At 39.8% G+C, this 15,514-nt stretch overlaps 2 protein-coding genes across 5 annotated transcripts in view; both read right to left on the reverse strand.

The window, feature by feature from the left end:
* The window catches only part of SPART (spartin), a 43,308-nt gene extending 30,319 nt beyond the window's left edge, over positions 1-12,989 (reverse strand). Inside the window, exons 1-2 of one of the 4 annotated variants that reach the window (XM_036831692.1) lie at positions 12,751-12,989; positions 294-1,105 (exon numbers count right to left, since the gene is read on the reverse strand). In XM_036831692.1, coding sequence (XP_036687587.1) covers positions 294-1,103 — 810 coding nt within the window. In that variant the 5' untranslated portion in view covers positions 1,104-1,105; positions 12,751-12,989. Of the gene's footprint in view, positions 1-293; positions 1,106-12,383; positions 12,691-12,750 lie in introns of those variants that run through there. The other 3 variants (XM_036831693.1, XM_036831694.1, XM_036831691.1) reach the window with 3 other exon arrangements.
* LOC118884221 (nucleoplasmin-3-like) lies at positions 6,520-7,151 on the reverse strand. Its single transcript, XM_036831695.1, has one exon. The coding sequence runs from the start codon at positions 7,138-7,140 to the stop codon at positions 6,610-6,612; it is 531 nt and encodes a 176-aa protein (XP_036687590.1). The 5' UTR covers positions 7,141-7,151; the 3' UTR covers positions 6,520-6,609.
* Positions 12,990-15,514: the final 2,525 nt, after the last annotated feature.

Here is a 15,514-nt window from a genome sequence, read left to right on the forward strand (position 1 = left end):
AGATAAAAAATTACAAGTTAAGGATGAATATTCTGATCTCCCTCAGGTTCTGTATTCACAAATTTAGTACTAAAACAAGAGTTTACATCTAAAGAAAAGGAAAAAGAAAGGCTATCAAACACAAACATAGATGCTCAAGGCTCATAAATTTCATGAAATATATTTAAAAAGGAACTAGAATTTATAATAATCTTTTTGCACTTACTGTCTTGGACACATTATAAATATTTACAAATAAAAATAATATATTCTACACATATTTCAAATTATGTTTACATTTTTCTTTGGCTTACCTGAAGAAACCCAGGAGGACGGTTTAGAACTGTATCAAGAGAATTATCCAAGAACCTCACGATTCGAAGGTACCCAGGATATGAAGGTGCACTAACCTCCCCTGCAGGATTTACAAAAAAAATCTGTACTCCATTTGGTATCAGAATCAACTCATCTGCATCTAGCCCTAAGGTCTCAAGAGGAGGTGGCTGAGAATGATTCCTATAAAAGTTTTCCCCAACTGATGAGAACTCCCCAGATTCTGTTCCATAGGATACAGTGTAGTGACCCTCAGCAGCCTGAGGAGTATATGCAGGAGGTGCTTCTGATGGATGACTTTGAGATGGTAAGGAAAAAGTACGAGGTGTAGAAACTGATTCTGTACTTGTAGTTGAAGTGTTTCCATTTACTTCATGGTGCTGAGGAAGTGAATTAAAGGACTGAGGCTCCAGTGACTTTTCGGACATATCTTTAGGCGGAAATTCTGGATATAACTTGGGCACCTCCTGAAGATCATTCCGTAGAGAAGTGGCAAGACCCTTCTCTAGAATTTCCAGCCTGGTACGTACATTCTGTAGTGTTTCTTTCATTTTCTGTTGCATCTGTCTAGCAGATTCCCACCCAGGACCTATGTGTTCGGGATCTGCTGATGAAATGCTGATTCCTCTGAGCAAGTGCCCTATTCCTTGCTTATAGTAGTTCTTTGCTTCTTCTTTCTGACCTAATTCATCTGTATTCAGTCCTTTATTAACAAATAAAAAGGCCTTCTTGTATGCTTCCTTGATGATCTTAATTTCAGCAGGTTCTCCATCTTGTGGCTCTTGTTCCATTTCTGCAAAATAGGAAATACATCTTTAATTACCTTATTTAGCTCTTTGTTTACTTATTTATTATCAGTTTCTCCTACCTGAATATATTTCAGAGGACTGGAACCTTGCTTGTCTGTCCTGTTCACTGATGTATTCCCTAAGCCTATTATTAGATCTGACGTAGAGAAAGCACTCAATATGTATTTGTTGAATGGATAAATAAATAATACTCTTGGTCCTAAATATCTTTTTTTTTTAACATCTTTATTGGAGTATAATTGCTTTACCATGGTATGTTAGTTTCTGATAAATATCTTTTTAATTAAAAAAAACATAAGAGAATAAGCCAGAACACATCTGTTGAATAATTTTCTTGTTCCAGTTTCTTATAAGAAATAAAAGTTTCCTGTATCTTTAAGGTCAGAACAAAAAAGTCTTACTCTAAAATTCATTATAATTCCAGATTATAGTAGCTAATTAAAAAAGAGGTTGAATCATACATTGGAGAGGACAGAAATGAGAAAAAAAATGATCTGAATGAAGCTTTAAAGTTACCCAACTTCCACTTAAAGGTGGCAGGTTACTCACACGCAGTTAGCCCTGTTCCCTCCCAAAACTCCATTAAAATGACTTACAAGATTATTAAAAAAGCATAATCATTCTTGTCAATGAGAAAAAGGCATGAACAGGTACTTCACAAAAGAGGATATTTAAATGACATGTGAAAAGGTGTTCAACACATGATTCCCTCAGGGAAATGAAACTAAAATCCATAATATGACTACAGCTGACCCTTGAACAGTAGGGGATCCACTTATACAAGGATTTTTTCAGTAAATACAGTATTGTATTTTCATTTTACAGCTCTTTAAATTAATTAAGTATGGAGGAGAGTTTGTGTTTGATTAGAGATCACATTACGTGGAATCAAAAGAACTAGGGTCTGCGTGCTGATTCTATCCAAACTGTTTCAGCTTCCTGCCCTTGGATGAGTCATTTACCGATTCCTTTGTGTTTGAGGCAGAGACAGCAGTAGAGGGACTTCTGATCGTGGGGGGGCTGGCGCCCCTAATCCCCTGTTGTTCAAGGGTCGGCTATATATACTTATCAGGTGGCTGAAACTGAAGACTGACAAGTGTTAGAGAAGACAGCAACTGGAACTCTCATATACTTTGCTGGTGGAAGTGAAAAATGCTACAGCCACTATGGAAATTTGGCATTTCTACCAAAGCTACATTCACCCACTCTATGACCCAGCAATTCCATTTAGAGGTATATAACCAAGAGACATGAATGAATATACATACCAAAAACATGTACAATAATATTCACAGCAGCTTTATTCACAAAAGCCAAAAAATCTAAACAACCCAAATGCCCACCCACAGGAGAAGGGATAAATAGTGGCATATTTATATTATGCAGTAATATGCAGGAATTTTTTTTTAAAAATTGATGCCTGTAACGCTGATGAATCTCACCAATTGCACAAAAGAAGCCACATAAAAAAGACTTCATATTGAGACTACTATACTATACTATATGATTTTACAGGTAAAGTCGAGGAACAGGCAAAACTAGTCTATTATGATAGAAACAAAAATAATGATTACAGGTGTTGGTATAGACTTGGAAGGGACACAAGGAGACCTTACAGCATATGGAAATGCTATCTTGATCTGAGTGGTGATTACATGGGTGTATACATACATAAAAAATCTGTAAATTTAAGATTAGTGCACTATATTGCACATTATAACCTTTAATAAAACAAGTAACAAAGCCATAACTCACAAAGAGGGAGGATGAAGAGTCAACAGGGCTTTGTTTCTGAAAAAGGAGGAAGACAAGTAGTAACTCACAAAACAGATTTGAGAAAGCTGAAGCCTACACTATCAATCGGGAAACCAGAGAAGCAGCCCCAATTATATCTCATCACAGAACCTCCAAAAGGCACAGGAACTGATGGGATTCAATCTTCCTCTGGAAGAGGGAGTAGAGGTAGAGCTGAAAAAAGGACTGATTCAAAGCTAATTTACAAAGTAGACCTTGAGATCTCTCCTATACCAAGCACCCAAAAACACTATTTCTCTCCAGCCCTGAAAGAAGATTGGATATTTTAATTCAAAAGAGCATAAAATAAAATGTCTCAGGACAGGGAACTATCAGACATGATTAAGGGTAAATATCAAAAGCAGGACAATGAAAAATTAGATACTGAATACTGAGACCGTCAACCTTTTCTCCCCAACTTGCGTCTTGGAGTCCAGGCAGATAGGTACCACTCCAGAAAAAAGATTATAGTGTCTTCTCTGAGAAATCTGACCACCACCAAGAGGAAAAACCTAAAGAAAGTGGCACTGAGAGTTCCCCCAGGAACTGTCCAAGCAACTAACTCTTCAGAGAAGCCATGGTTGATAGGTTCTACCCCAGAGAGTCTCCAATTAACTTTTTAGTGCCCCAATCTTATACATAAGCAGAGACCTGAGAATCAGAAAACTGGTGAGGAAAACATCTAGTATGAAAGAAAAAAAAATAAGAACAATGCAATTTGGTTAAAATGGATACTATGCAGGGAGTAGAACACTTCCAAAAAACCTTTCTATCAACATAAAGAAAAAAAAACACTGCATCCATGAAATAAAAACAGAATATACACATACAAAAAAGGACAAAGAACTAAAGGAGCTTTTAAAAATTATATATAAATCAGCTGGAAAGAAAAATTCAATAGAGGGATGAGAAGATAAGGTTAAAAAATTATAGAAAATTTCTGCAAAGCAGAGCAAAAAGACAAAGAGATGAAAAATAGGAAAGAACAGACAAGAAAATTAGACAGAACTCAGTCTAGAAGGTCTGACATCTGAATAACAAAACTTCCAGAAATAGAGACTAGATAAAAAAACATATCAGGGATAGAAGAGCTGAAGAAACAATTCAAAGAATTTCCCAGAATTGGAAAGCACGAAATCCCAGATTAGAAAGACCAATGAACAAAGGATGAAAAAAAACCCCCCAACCATGAAATTTCAGAACATTAGGCTCAAAGGGACCATCTTAAAAGGGCTTATCCATAAAAATAAATAAATAAATAAATAAAAAGAGAAATAAGATTGCTAAGGAACTTTTTAAACCCAACAGAAGTTAGAAGAAAATAGTATAATTAATTCATGACTCTGAGTGAAAATAACTTCCAAACCCAGCCAAGTGATTGCTCAGATATTACCTTCTTTTTCTTGGATTCCATGTTTGATGAAAGGAATCACAAGGCTGATGACAGCAGTTCACAGATGACAATTATGCAACCAGTTCTTACTGGAGTAGAAGACTGAACTCCAGAGATGTCTTCAAGCAACTAAAATTGATAGAATACCTAATGTGTTCTTAAGTTTTGAGAAGAGATCTATTAGGTTGGCCAAAAAATGCCTCTGGTTTTTAAGTAAAAATAAAACACACATTTTTCATTTTCACCAAGAACTTTATTGAACAACGTATTCACCCTTTTGTTCCACTACCTTCTGCCATTTTTCAGGCAACTTCGTAATTACATCTTCCCAAAACTTTTTATCCTTTTGAGCAAAGAACTGTTCCAGGTGTCTTTTACAGTCTTCCAGGGAATTGAATTTTTTTCCATTAAGAGATAAAGACTGAAATGAATGGAAATCCGAAGGTGCAACGTCTGGTGAATATGGCAGATGAATCAGAACTTCCCAGCCAAGCTGTGACAGTTTTTGCCTGGTCATCAAAGAAACAAGCGGTCTTGCGTTATCCTGATAGAAGATTATGTGTTTTCTGTTGACTAATTCTGGACACTTTTCTTCGAGTGCTGCTTTCAGTTGGTGTAATTAGGAGCGGTACTTGTTGGAATTAATCGTTTGGTTTTCCAGAAGGAGCTCATAATAGAGAACTCCCTTCCAATCCCACCATATACACAACATCACCTTCTTTGGATGAAGACCAGCCTTTGGTGTGGGTGGTGGTGGTTCATTTCGCTTGCCCCACGATCTCTTCCATTCCACATTGTTGTACTGTATCCACTTTTCATCGCCCTTCACAATTTGTTTTTAAAAAGGAACGTTTGGGCTTGCCTGGTGGCGCAGTGGTGGAGAGTCTGCCTGCCAATGCAGGGGACACGGGTTCGAGCCCTGGTCTGGGAAGATCCCACATGCCGTGGAGCGGCTGGGCCCATGAGCCACGACTACTGAGCCTGCGCGTCTGGAGCCTGTGCTCCGCAACAAGAGAGGCTGCAATAGTGAGAGGCCCGCACACCGCGATGAAGAGTGGCCCCCGCTTGCCGCAACTGGAGAAAGCCCTCACACAGAAACGAAGACCCAACACAGCCATAAATAAATAAAATAAAAATAAATAAATAAATAAATAAAATAAAATAAAAAGGAACGTTTTCATTACGTTTCAGTAGAGAATCTCATGCGGAAATACGATCAACAAGGTTTTTTTCGCTTAACTTATGTGGAACCCAAACATCAAAACGAGGAACATAACCTAGCTGGTACAAATGATTTTCAATGCTTGATTTGGATATTTTGAGTATGTCGGCTATCTCCTGTGTGGTATAACATTGATTGTTCTCAATTAATGTCTCGATTTGATCGTTATGAACTTCAACTCGTCTACCAGACTGTGGAGTGTTGTCCAGCGAGAAATCTCCAGCACGAAACTTCGCAAACCACTTTTGACACGTTCGATCAGTCACAGCACCTTCTCCATACACTGCACAAATCTTTTTGTGTGTTTCCATTGTGTTTTTACCTTCCTTAAAATAATAACCATAATATGCCAAAAACGTTGCTTTTTTTCTCCCATCTTCAATATTAAAATTCACCAATTTTGATAAGTCTTTTTTTAAATGCACGCTGATATGACAGCTGTCACATACAATCTAACAAAATTGTTTTGAAGGAAGTTAAAGACAACTAAGTGCTACTAGAGCCATCTTACGGAAAAAACCAAACTAACCTTTTGGCCAACCCAATAAATAACTGTGGGAGGACTCAGGGTTTAATCAGTGCTAAGTACATGGTAAACTAAGGAAATAAAAATCAAGACAATTATTAACTCCAGGGAAAACAAGGTGCTGAGCTAGAAAGAAAAGTAATCATGTACTGCATGTTTCAGTTTTTTTTTTTTTTTTTTTTTTTGCAGAAAAACTCCACACCACTTTATTTCAACCTTTATCCAAAAATGTAAAAAAATGTTAAAAATGTGTAGTCCTGAGCATCAGATGCTGACCTCCAACCTCATAAGCAAGTGGGGAGAGAGGGTCAGGATGGAAGTTCAGAGTTCCTCCCACTCCTGAAGAAAAGGGAAGCTCCGGGTGTGGTACAGGATTAGAACACCAGGGCACTATGGAGACTGGGACTCCCTCTCTCCTAGCACCAGACCAAACCCCACCCACCCCACCCCACCACTACCCATCCTCTTCAATGGAGAAGACACAAAATTCTTGAAACTTGTACAGGAACCTGGTGCATGTGCATGTGGCAGGCAGCTAGCTGACCAGGGAGGGTTAGAACCTGCCCCCCTGCTTCTTGGCAGGCAGGATGGGGCACAACTCAGCTTCCTCCTCCTCATTGCCCTCTTCTTCGCTCTCTTCCTCAGAAACATCATTGCTTATAGTAACAATCTGGTGCCGCCCAGTGATCCGCACAGGGCCAGAACCTGACTTCAGGCGGAAGGTTACAGGTGGTTGGAGCTGGAAGTCATCCAAACTGAGCATGGGTTGGCAGGACAACTTGAGGTTGGCCACAGGGACTGCGATCTCCTGGTGGTCATGATTCCGGGCCACGACTTCTACCACATTACACTCATCTTTGGCCCCCTCGGTGAGGCAGAGCATGGTCAAAGCCAGCACGTGCTCCACATCATCCTCTTCCTCTACCTTGAAGGTGAAAGAGTGGGTGTGGCCTGAGAGCTCACAGCCGAAGAAAAAACTGTCCATAGTGACTGGGGTAGGGACTCGCAGACCGCCGATCCCCCCGGCCCGGGCTCGGCTCTCCTGACTCAGAAAGGCCAAGGCGGCGGCAGCGCCGGCGGCCATGCTGCAAGGGCCGTCTGCCTCAGTTTTGATTAATGTCATAATAATGTAAATAATGAATCTTGATACAAGCAAAATTATAATACAACCATATTGAGAAGATGGGAAGATGGATGGATAGGAAGTTTCTGTGCCTGTGGTATAGGATGGAAGATCTAAAATTTCATCTTTCCTACTAGGAAATTAATGGACAATGCCTAAAACTGAAAAATAAAATAAAGTAGCAATATAAGCACCCTGTTTACAGATTTAGACAGAAAGACCAAAAGAATTGGTAAGAAAATTGATACATGCTGCCTTTGGGAGTAAGGGATGAGGCTGGGAGGGTGGGACCTCTGATTTTCACTGCAAGTCTTATAAAAATATCTAATTCTTAATAATATGTACAGGATAAAAAAATTAATTACTAATTTTTAAAAAGTAAACTGAAGCTTTAGAGCAGATTGTCTAACAGAATTATGATGTTAACTACATATGTAATTTTAAATTTTCTAATAGCCACATTTAAAAGTAAAAAGAAATCTCAGTGATACTATTTATTTATCCAAATACAGCCAAAATATTTTTTCACCATGTACCCCATATGCAAATTATTAATGAGATAGTTTAACTTATTTTTTGGCGTTAAGTCTTTGAAACTTAGTGTGTATTTTACGCTTGAAGCGGATCTCAATTCCAAGTACCTTCATCTCAAGCGCTCAATACCCACATGTGCCTACTGTGGATACTGCAGTTTTAGAGACTGTCTTCCTGTAATCTCATTAAAAATTATAACAACAGGATAAGGCTGTTTTTGCAACAATTTACATTATAAAGGCATCACCAAAACTGGCCTAACCATACTTTCTAACCTGAAAAAGAAACAAACCATTGGTCAGCCATATCATGCAGTGACTTCATGGTAGTTGAGAGAATGTATATATTCAGTCCCCAATTTAGAAAACATCATATACAGTTGACCATAATCAGACCTCACTTGCCCTACCTTGAATCCCCTATCAAAATGAAATTTCCTTTCCCTGGAATTCTGTCTTTAGAATAGAATGTCAGTAGATCTTCCCTCAGAAACCATGGGACAGGAATTCTGCACTCCACACCCCTTAGGGTACAAGGAGGCTCAGAGTTCAGAAAGCAAAGACAGCAGAGGTTAAATAGGCTTTTGTGAGCTGATCTGGGAAGTTAACCAGCATTTTTAAGTTTGTCCAATTGACTTGAATAGGGTCTTGAACAACACTGTGACCTGGCACCCACTTTTTTGCTACTTGCTACAGGACACCACTACTACCAACGCACAATTTACAGAGCGTTTAATGTGTGCTGGAGACTATGCTAGATGTTTACCTCATTTAATCCTTACAAACAACTCCTGAGGCATTGTTACTATCACTAGTACTTTGCAGAGGGAAAAATAATTGAGTTTGAAGGCAGTAACTCCCTTAGATCACATGTTTCTGAAAGACCTTGGAGCTAATAATTATTTTCACATTTTTAAAGGGTTATAAAAACAAGGATATGCAACAGAGATCATATGTGTCCCACAAGCCTAAAATATTTTACTATCTACTGTCTGGCACTTTACAAAGAAAGTTTACTAACCCACTGCCCTAGGTTATAAAGTTAAATAGCCTGACTCCAAAACTAATCCTCTAAACCAGGGTTTCTCAACCTCGGTTTGATTGACATTTTGGGCTGGAAAATTCTTTGTTATGGGAGGCTGTCCTGATCACTGTAGGATGTTTAACCGCACTCTGATCTCTATCTACTAGATGCCAGAAGCAGCACACCCTCCCCCCAACCCCTTGGACAGATCAAAAATGTCTCCAGACATTGCCAAATGTACCCTGGCAGCAAAATCATCCCCCGTTGATAACCACTGCTCAAATGGTCTTTAAATTAGGGAATGTGTACCCCTAGGGCACATGAAGATTTGTCAAGGAACACGTTGCAACAACATATATAATGTTAAGGAAAAGGCTTCCAGATCCCTGTACTTCCATTTAGTACTCCTCACTAAAACTGACCTCCCTGGGAATATGCCTGCAGTTCAGCTATCATGCTGTTCTTCCTCTTCCAAGCTCCTTTCAATCTTCCCACTTTACAAAACTTTACCAAAAATACCTCTCACTCATTCCTATTTTTACTATGGTGTATTCCCCAGAATGGAAAGGCATGGTACTATGAAACAGCCCCAAAAAATCAGAGGTGTCAATTTCAATTGAGGCACGACTCCAACTATCAATCACGTTAAGATATAAATTTCCACTAAACTTCCATTTTTCATATTTACTTATTCTTTGTCAAAATCCATCAGGTATTATACTGTTCTGACCAACTATTACTACTTGTAATAATTCAGTCCAGAAGAAAAATAACTCCTGGAGTTACAGTTAAAGGAAATTTTTAAAACTTAGTTTCAACTTACACAAATATTTTTATTAAAGACATGTATGACAGAACAAAAAGCTTTCAAGCATAAATAAATTACAAGATAATATTCAGTGGGGGTGGGTAAAAATCAAAGTACAATTTCAAGAAAAAGGAACTGTGTAAAATACCATGTATTTTTAAAATTGATGGTGATGGCTATAAAAGTGCAATATGATACTCCTTGAGATATAGTTAAGAGGGATATACCAATTTTATATTAAAATGTCAGTATCTATACCACGTGGGAAACTGCATCCTTTCCAACTACCTGAAAGTATGATGTAAAACATTATAAAACAACCTAAAGTGTGCAAGGGGGATAGTTTTACAAAAATTATTTTGGGGGTTCACAAGCAAATTAAAAACATTGTTCTAAAACCACTCACTATTATATTGCAAACACAAAACACACATGGTCTGTGACGCTTAGAAGCACCATAATTTACTACCTCTTATTAAGCTCTTTGGATGTGCTTGGCACTGTTCTACGCTCCATTTACTCCTCATATCCTTGGAGGTCTGATCTGATTTAGAAAATCTTTTACAAATATTGAGCAGCTTGTTCAAGAACTAGTAAATGAACTAGTAAATGGAAGAGACAGATTCAAAGAGTCAGGCTCAAAAGATATTTGTCAAGAAAACGAAATGAAATGTCTGATTCCAAAGCTAAACCTCCTGCTGTGCTTACAAGTTAGCACAGTGAGGGAGGTGTGAAGGGTACTCGGAGCGTTTCATGCTAGACTTAGGTCTTAAGCCTTAAAAAAACAGATAACATTTAAAGGCAGAAAGAAGGCACGATAAAGGAACCCTAAGCAGAAGCAATATGACCTTGCATATATCTTTATTTCAAAGCTTATTTCACATAGTGTGCTGAAGGATTTCTTAAATAATGTGTCACTGAAGGAAATGGGAGAGCTATTCAAAGGGAAGACAGGCGTGTGTGTGCACACACGTGTGTGCATGGGGGTGGGGGCGGTGTGATTCCATGGGTCAGCTGCTGCTGAACAGCCTTCCTTGCTGGGCATCTCCACTCTGAAGAGAAAAAAATTTAGCAGGGAGAAGAGCCTGTGTATCTTTCCGGTGAAGTGCAGTTGCAAATCTCAACACAGAAGGAAAAAAGTTTGTACTAAAATATTATATTTCTATTTTGTCGTTGTTCTGGGATTTGCTTTATTCTCAGTAGCCTCTGAGAAAATGCACTTCACAGGAACAGGACTATACGATGGTGACTTTAGAAAAAACAATGTCTATCATATCCTTAACCATAGTTAAGTGCTCACCAAGTGTCTTGAAAAGATAAAAACTACTATTACATGATTTGACGCTTGAATTTTTAAAGTTGGGGACAGAAAAAGCCTTTGAAATGTCAATCTGCAGTATTAAATAAAACAGTACCTACACCACTATTACCATCTTCACTCACAACCAAAAGCTGGCTCCAGATACCAATGGCACATTTAAGTTATTTTTTAAACGTTCTAATAAAAGAACTAAAATATATTTGTTTCAAATATAACCGTGTGTGCGCGCGCGCTTTAAAAAAAATACTGAGGAGCAAAGGTTAAATTCTGAACCAACAAACCCTTGGACCTAGTTCAATCCTATAAACACTGAAAGTAGTAACAATCATGCTAACGGTCAACATCACTAGTAGTCTTTAATAATACAACCACTCATCTCCCTAGAAGGAGGAGCAGAAGTTGCTCTAATGCCCGCCCATCTGGCCCTTTACAAAACAAAACAAAACAAAACAAAAAAAGGAGCGGGAACTTCTTGCAAAGACCTGTCTGTAACTGCCTCCTGTAGCATCCCACCCTACTCTGGCTTGCAAGAGGAACTACACACAATGACGTTTCAGAAAGCCCCATAGGGTAAGAGACGACACACGTAAAAGCTTCCTATTTCCAACACGTTTCATATAAAGTCACCAGATGAGGTCCTTTAATGTGAACGAGGGCGAATCAAAAAATAGCTCCATTTATAATTGGGGGAGGGGCATTCTTATATTACCTTTTTTTGGCTTGCTTTTGGAAATTTCAAAGAAAACTGCTGAATCCCTAAATATTTAAGGCAACGTAATTTCACAGGCAACAACAATCTTGAAGGCAAATCCGTTAAATTACAATACACTAAAACAAATCTCGAGCATTCTCAAGAGACAGGGTAAAGCAGTTCATTACAGTTAGAGAGTGCAGAACTGGGCCAGCCCTACAGGAACGCAATAATGCCGTGTCACGAAACTGCGCATTCCAAGAGAAACTTCTTGCAGACACAGAAATGAAATCGGAGGGACCTTCTGCAGTGCTCAATCCCTAATAAACACGAACAATCGTATTCGAAGGAGCAAAATCGCGAGCTATCCGTTCCTAATGTTGACCTTTTTGGAAAGAAAGACTATCGAACTTTCACGAAGCTGTAAGCGCTGGGTGAGGGTGAATAATCGATTTTCAGAGCCAACGTAAACAGCGGGGGTGGGGCAGCAAAAGCTGGTCAATAGAGATGCGTCGGGAGGACCGCGACCGAAGGGAGAAAGGCGGCGCTCTGCAACACTAACAGTAAATAGAGGAGGGGGAGTAGGGAGCTCGAAGGTGCCATAAACCTATGCGATGGGGGTTAACTAAGAACAACTTCTCAGACTATTCTCTCCCGAAATTGCTCCCTTCCAGGAAAGTTTCATCTCCGAGATTTGGATTGGGGGCCGCGGCCTTCTCGACCCTTCCCGCCCGGCCAGCCCGCGGGCTCGGGGCGCTCACACAAACCCACCCGCCTTGGGGGCCCGCGCAGGGGCGACTCCCTCCCGCCGCCGGCCGCAGCCCCACCTGTGCCTTCCAGACCTCGGGCGCTTCGGCACCGGCCGAAGAGCTCCCCGCCCGGCGGCCGCAGCCCAAGGCCCGCTCCCTCAGACGCGGCGCAGCCGCCGCCGAGCGCTCAGCCGGGACCAGCCCGCGGTTCCCGGCGCCCCGCACGCTCGCGCCCGCACGCCGGAACTGACAAAACCCCCGGAGCCGCGCGCCACAGAGCGCACCACGTCACGCGGCCGCGCCGCCCGGCCCGCCAGCCCGGCTCCCGCGTGACCCAAGCGCGAGCGCGCAGCCCGCGCAACTCGGCTTTCACGGGAGGCCCACTCGGGCTTTTGCCCGGGGGACTCGTCCCCGCCTGCCCAGCCTAAATTCTGTCCACTCTGACCTTCTAAATGGTCTCTGGGGAGACGTCAGTCCACTTCGAACCCCAGTCACCGTAAAACTCTAGGGCGAGAAAAGGATGGAGGGCGGAAGGCCCGAAGACAACCACTTGAGCCAGCGGCTCAGCGCGGACCCCCAACCAGGGTCCCCCGGCCACGTCGACGGCCCCGCGCTTGCGCAGTCTCTTGCTCTCCGCGGACCCCAGGCGGCTGGAGGGAGTGGGCGAGAGCGGTGGGCCGTGAGGGCTCTGACGGCTAGGGGGAGCCGTGTGCGCCAGAAGTCTGTAGCAGCAGGGCAAAAAATGTTAAATTCCTGATTCCTAAGGTTAAATAGCAAGTGTGCCGATACCATTTATGATTATGGAAAGCTAACAGGGGAAAATCCGAGTAAACATACTCTACTTTTCTTCAGAAGTTCTTTAAAATTAGTAAGATAGCATAGCTGTGTGGACAGGGAATGCTACCTGCTTTTCCGGTCCTACAAGGATCAAGCCAAAGCAACAGCCCCTGCCCCCCGCCCAGGAGCCCTGAGGGGAGTTTAGGATGGAGAAAAATCGAAAGCGGTCTATGCTTTGGATACTGGCCCTAGATAGTAAAGATGCATATCTATGGAATAATGAGCCCAGACTCTTGCATCTTCCCATAGAGAGACAAGCACTAAGATCATGAACTTTAGATGTCTGTTCTTTGTGATTAGCGGTAATCTTTTGATGTTCTACCACTTTTTTTAAAGCAAAAAAAACAAAAAACAAAAAAACCCCCGAAACCAGAAAACCCCACAGAACTCCTACATATCCTGGTTCCTCCCTTACCTCTTCAGAGCAGTTCCTCAGAGTTATCTGAGAGGCTGTGTCCCAGGCAACTGTCCTTAGTAAGAGCCCCGAATAAAACTTAATCTTGAAACTTTTAGGTTGTACGTTTTTCTTCAGTCAACAGATGTCAGATTTTACACTCTTGAATAGGCCTGCCTTAAAAAACTATATACATATATATACATACATATATATGATGTGCCCTGAGCTCTTAAGACTAAGTGACTTGTTTAAGGATGGCAGAGACTTAATTCCAGATGAATTGTTACTCCCCTCAATCAAAATTAATTAATGATGGGGAATATTGGATGACTACTGGGGGGGAGCCTTTTAAATTTAAAATCTGGTAGTTCCACTTGGTAGTTCTCTGGAATCTCAGAAAGATAACAGCCAGCCATTCCAAAGAGAAAAACCTCTTAGGGGTGTATACATTAACACAGTGGTTTTAGATGATTTTGCTCTTATACACCTTAAAAATAATTCTGAAAAACTGTGACTCTGTACCTTCTCCCTCATTTTTAGACTGAGCATCAAAATTTTTCATCTCACTTAGAGAGTTGCAAGGGATGCAAATTGTTTTATTGTAAATTGACATTCTAAAATGAAACAGTTACATAACTTTGACTTGTAGCCAGTGGAACCTAAATACCAGATAATTTTATATCCATCATCAGTTTTTAAAACTATATTAACAAGCTTTTCTTTAATAGGAAATTTTACATCATTCCTTTTCTTCTTAAACTCATATCTCCATATCACTTGATGAAATTTTATCCCAATATTTATTTATTCTGGTTAGATACGACCCCCAAAATATAATCAATAAAAGAAAAAAAATGGTAAATTGTACATCATCAGAATTAAAACCATTTGCTCTTCAAGAGACACCATCAAGAAACTGAAAATACAACCTATAGACTATGAGAATATATTTTCAAATCATCATATTTTACTTGTATTTCAAACATACAAAGAACTCTTATAACCTAATAATTAACAAGATAAGTAATATAATTTTAAGTGGGCAAAAGATTTGAATAGGCAATTCTCCGAAGACATACAAATGTCCAGAAAGCACATGAAAAGATTCTCAGTGTCATTGGTCTTTAGGGAAATGCAAATCAAAAACACAGTGAGATGTCATTACTTACCCACTAGAATGTTTGTAATAAACAAGATAGATATTAACTGGTGGTGTACAAAGATGTGGAGAAATTCAAACCCTCATGCATTACTGGTAGCAAAGTAAAATGATGCAGTCACTTTTTGATAAACAATTTGTTTCTTGGAAAGTTATACATAGACTTACTATATGACCTAGCAACTCCTCTCATAGGTGGAATTGTGTAGACATATGTTTCCATTTTATTTAGTTCAAAACATCAAGTGATGATGCTGTTATAAAACTCTTTTCACTCCTATTTATTTAGTTTGTTTAGGTGGATAGAGTTTCTCAGTTTTCACATCTATAAATATTAAAATTGAAATGGAATGGATGCTGAATTCTGTCTTGTTCTGTAAATAGAGTACATATAATACAAACAATAATACAAATAATTGTATACACAAAGTGCACAAGTGTACTTGATAGAAATGTTCATAGCAACATTATTTAAAACAGCCAAAAAGTGAAAACAATCCAAATATCAATCAACCAATGAACGGATCTTTGAAAATGTGGTATATCCATACAATGGAATATTGTTCTATCCCCAAAATGAATGAAATAGTGATATATACCACAACATGGATGAACCTCAAAAAACACTATGCTCAGTGAAAGAAGCCAGACAAAGACATATATTTCTGTTTCAATGATTTTTTTTTGAAAGAGAAAGTAGATTATTGGTTGCCTAGGGCTGGAGTTAGTAATGGAATCGACTGTAAATGGGCACAAGGTTTTCTTTTTAGGGTGATGAAAATGTTCTAAAATTAGATTGTGATGATGGTTGTACAG

Source organism: Balaenoptera musculus, chromosome 18, assembly GCF_009873245.2.
Source record: "Balaenoptera musculus isolate JJ_BM4_2016_0621 chromosome 18, mBalMus1.pri.v3, whole genome shotgun sequence".
In the NCBI taxonomy this organism is placed as follows: domain Eukaryota; kingdom Metazoa; phylum Chordata; class Mammalia; order Artiodactyla; family Balaenopteridae; genus Balaenoptera; species Balaenoptera musculus.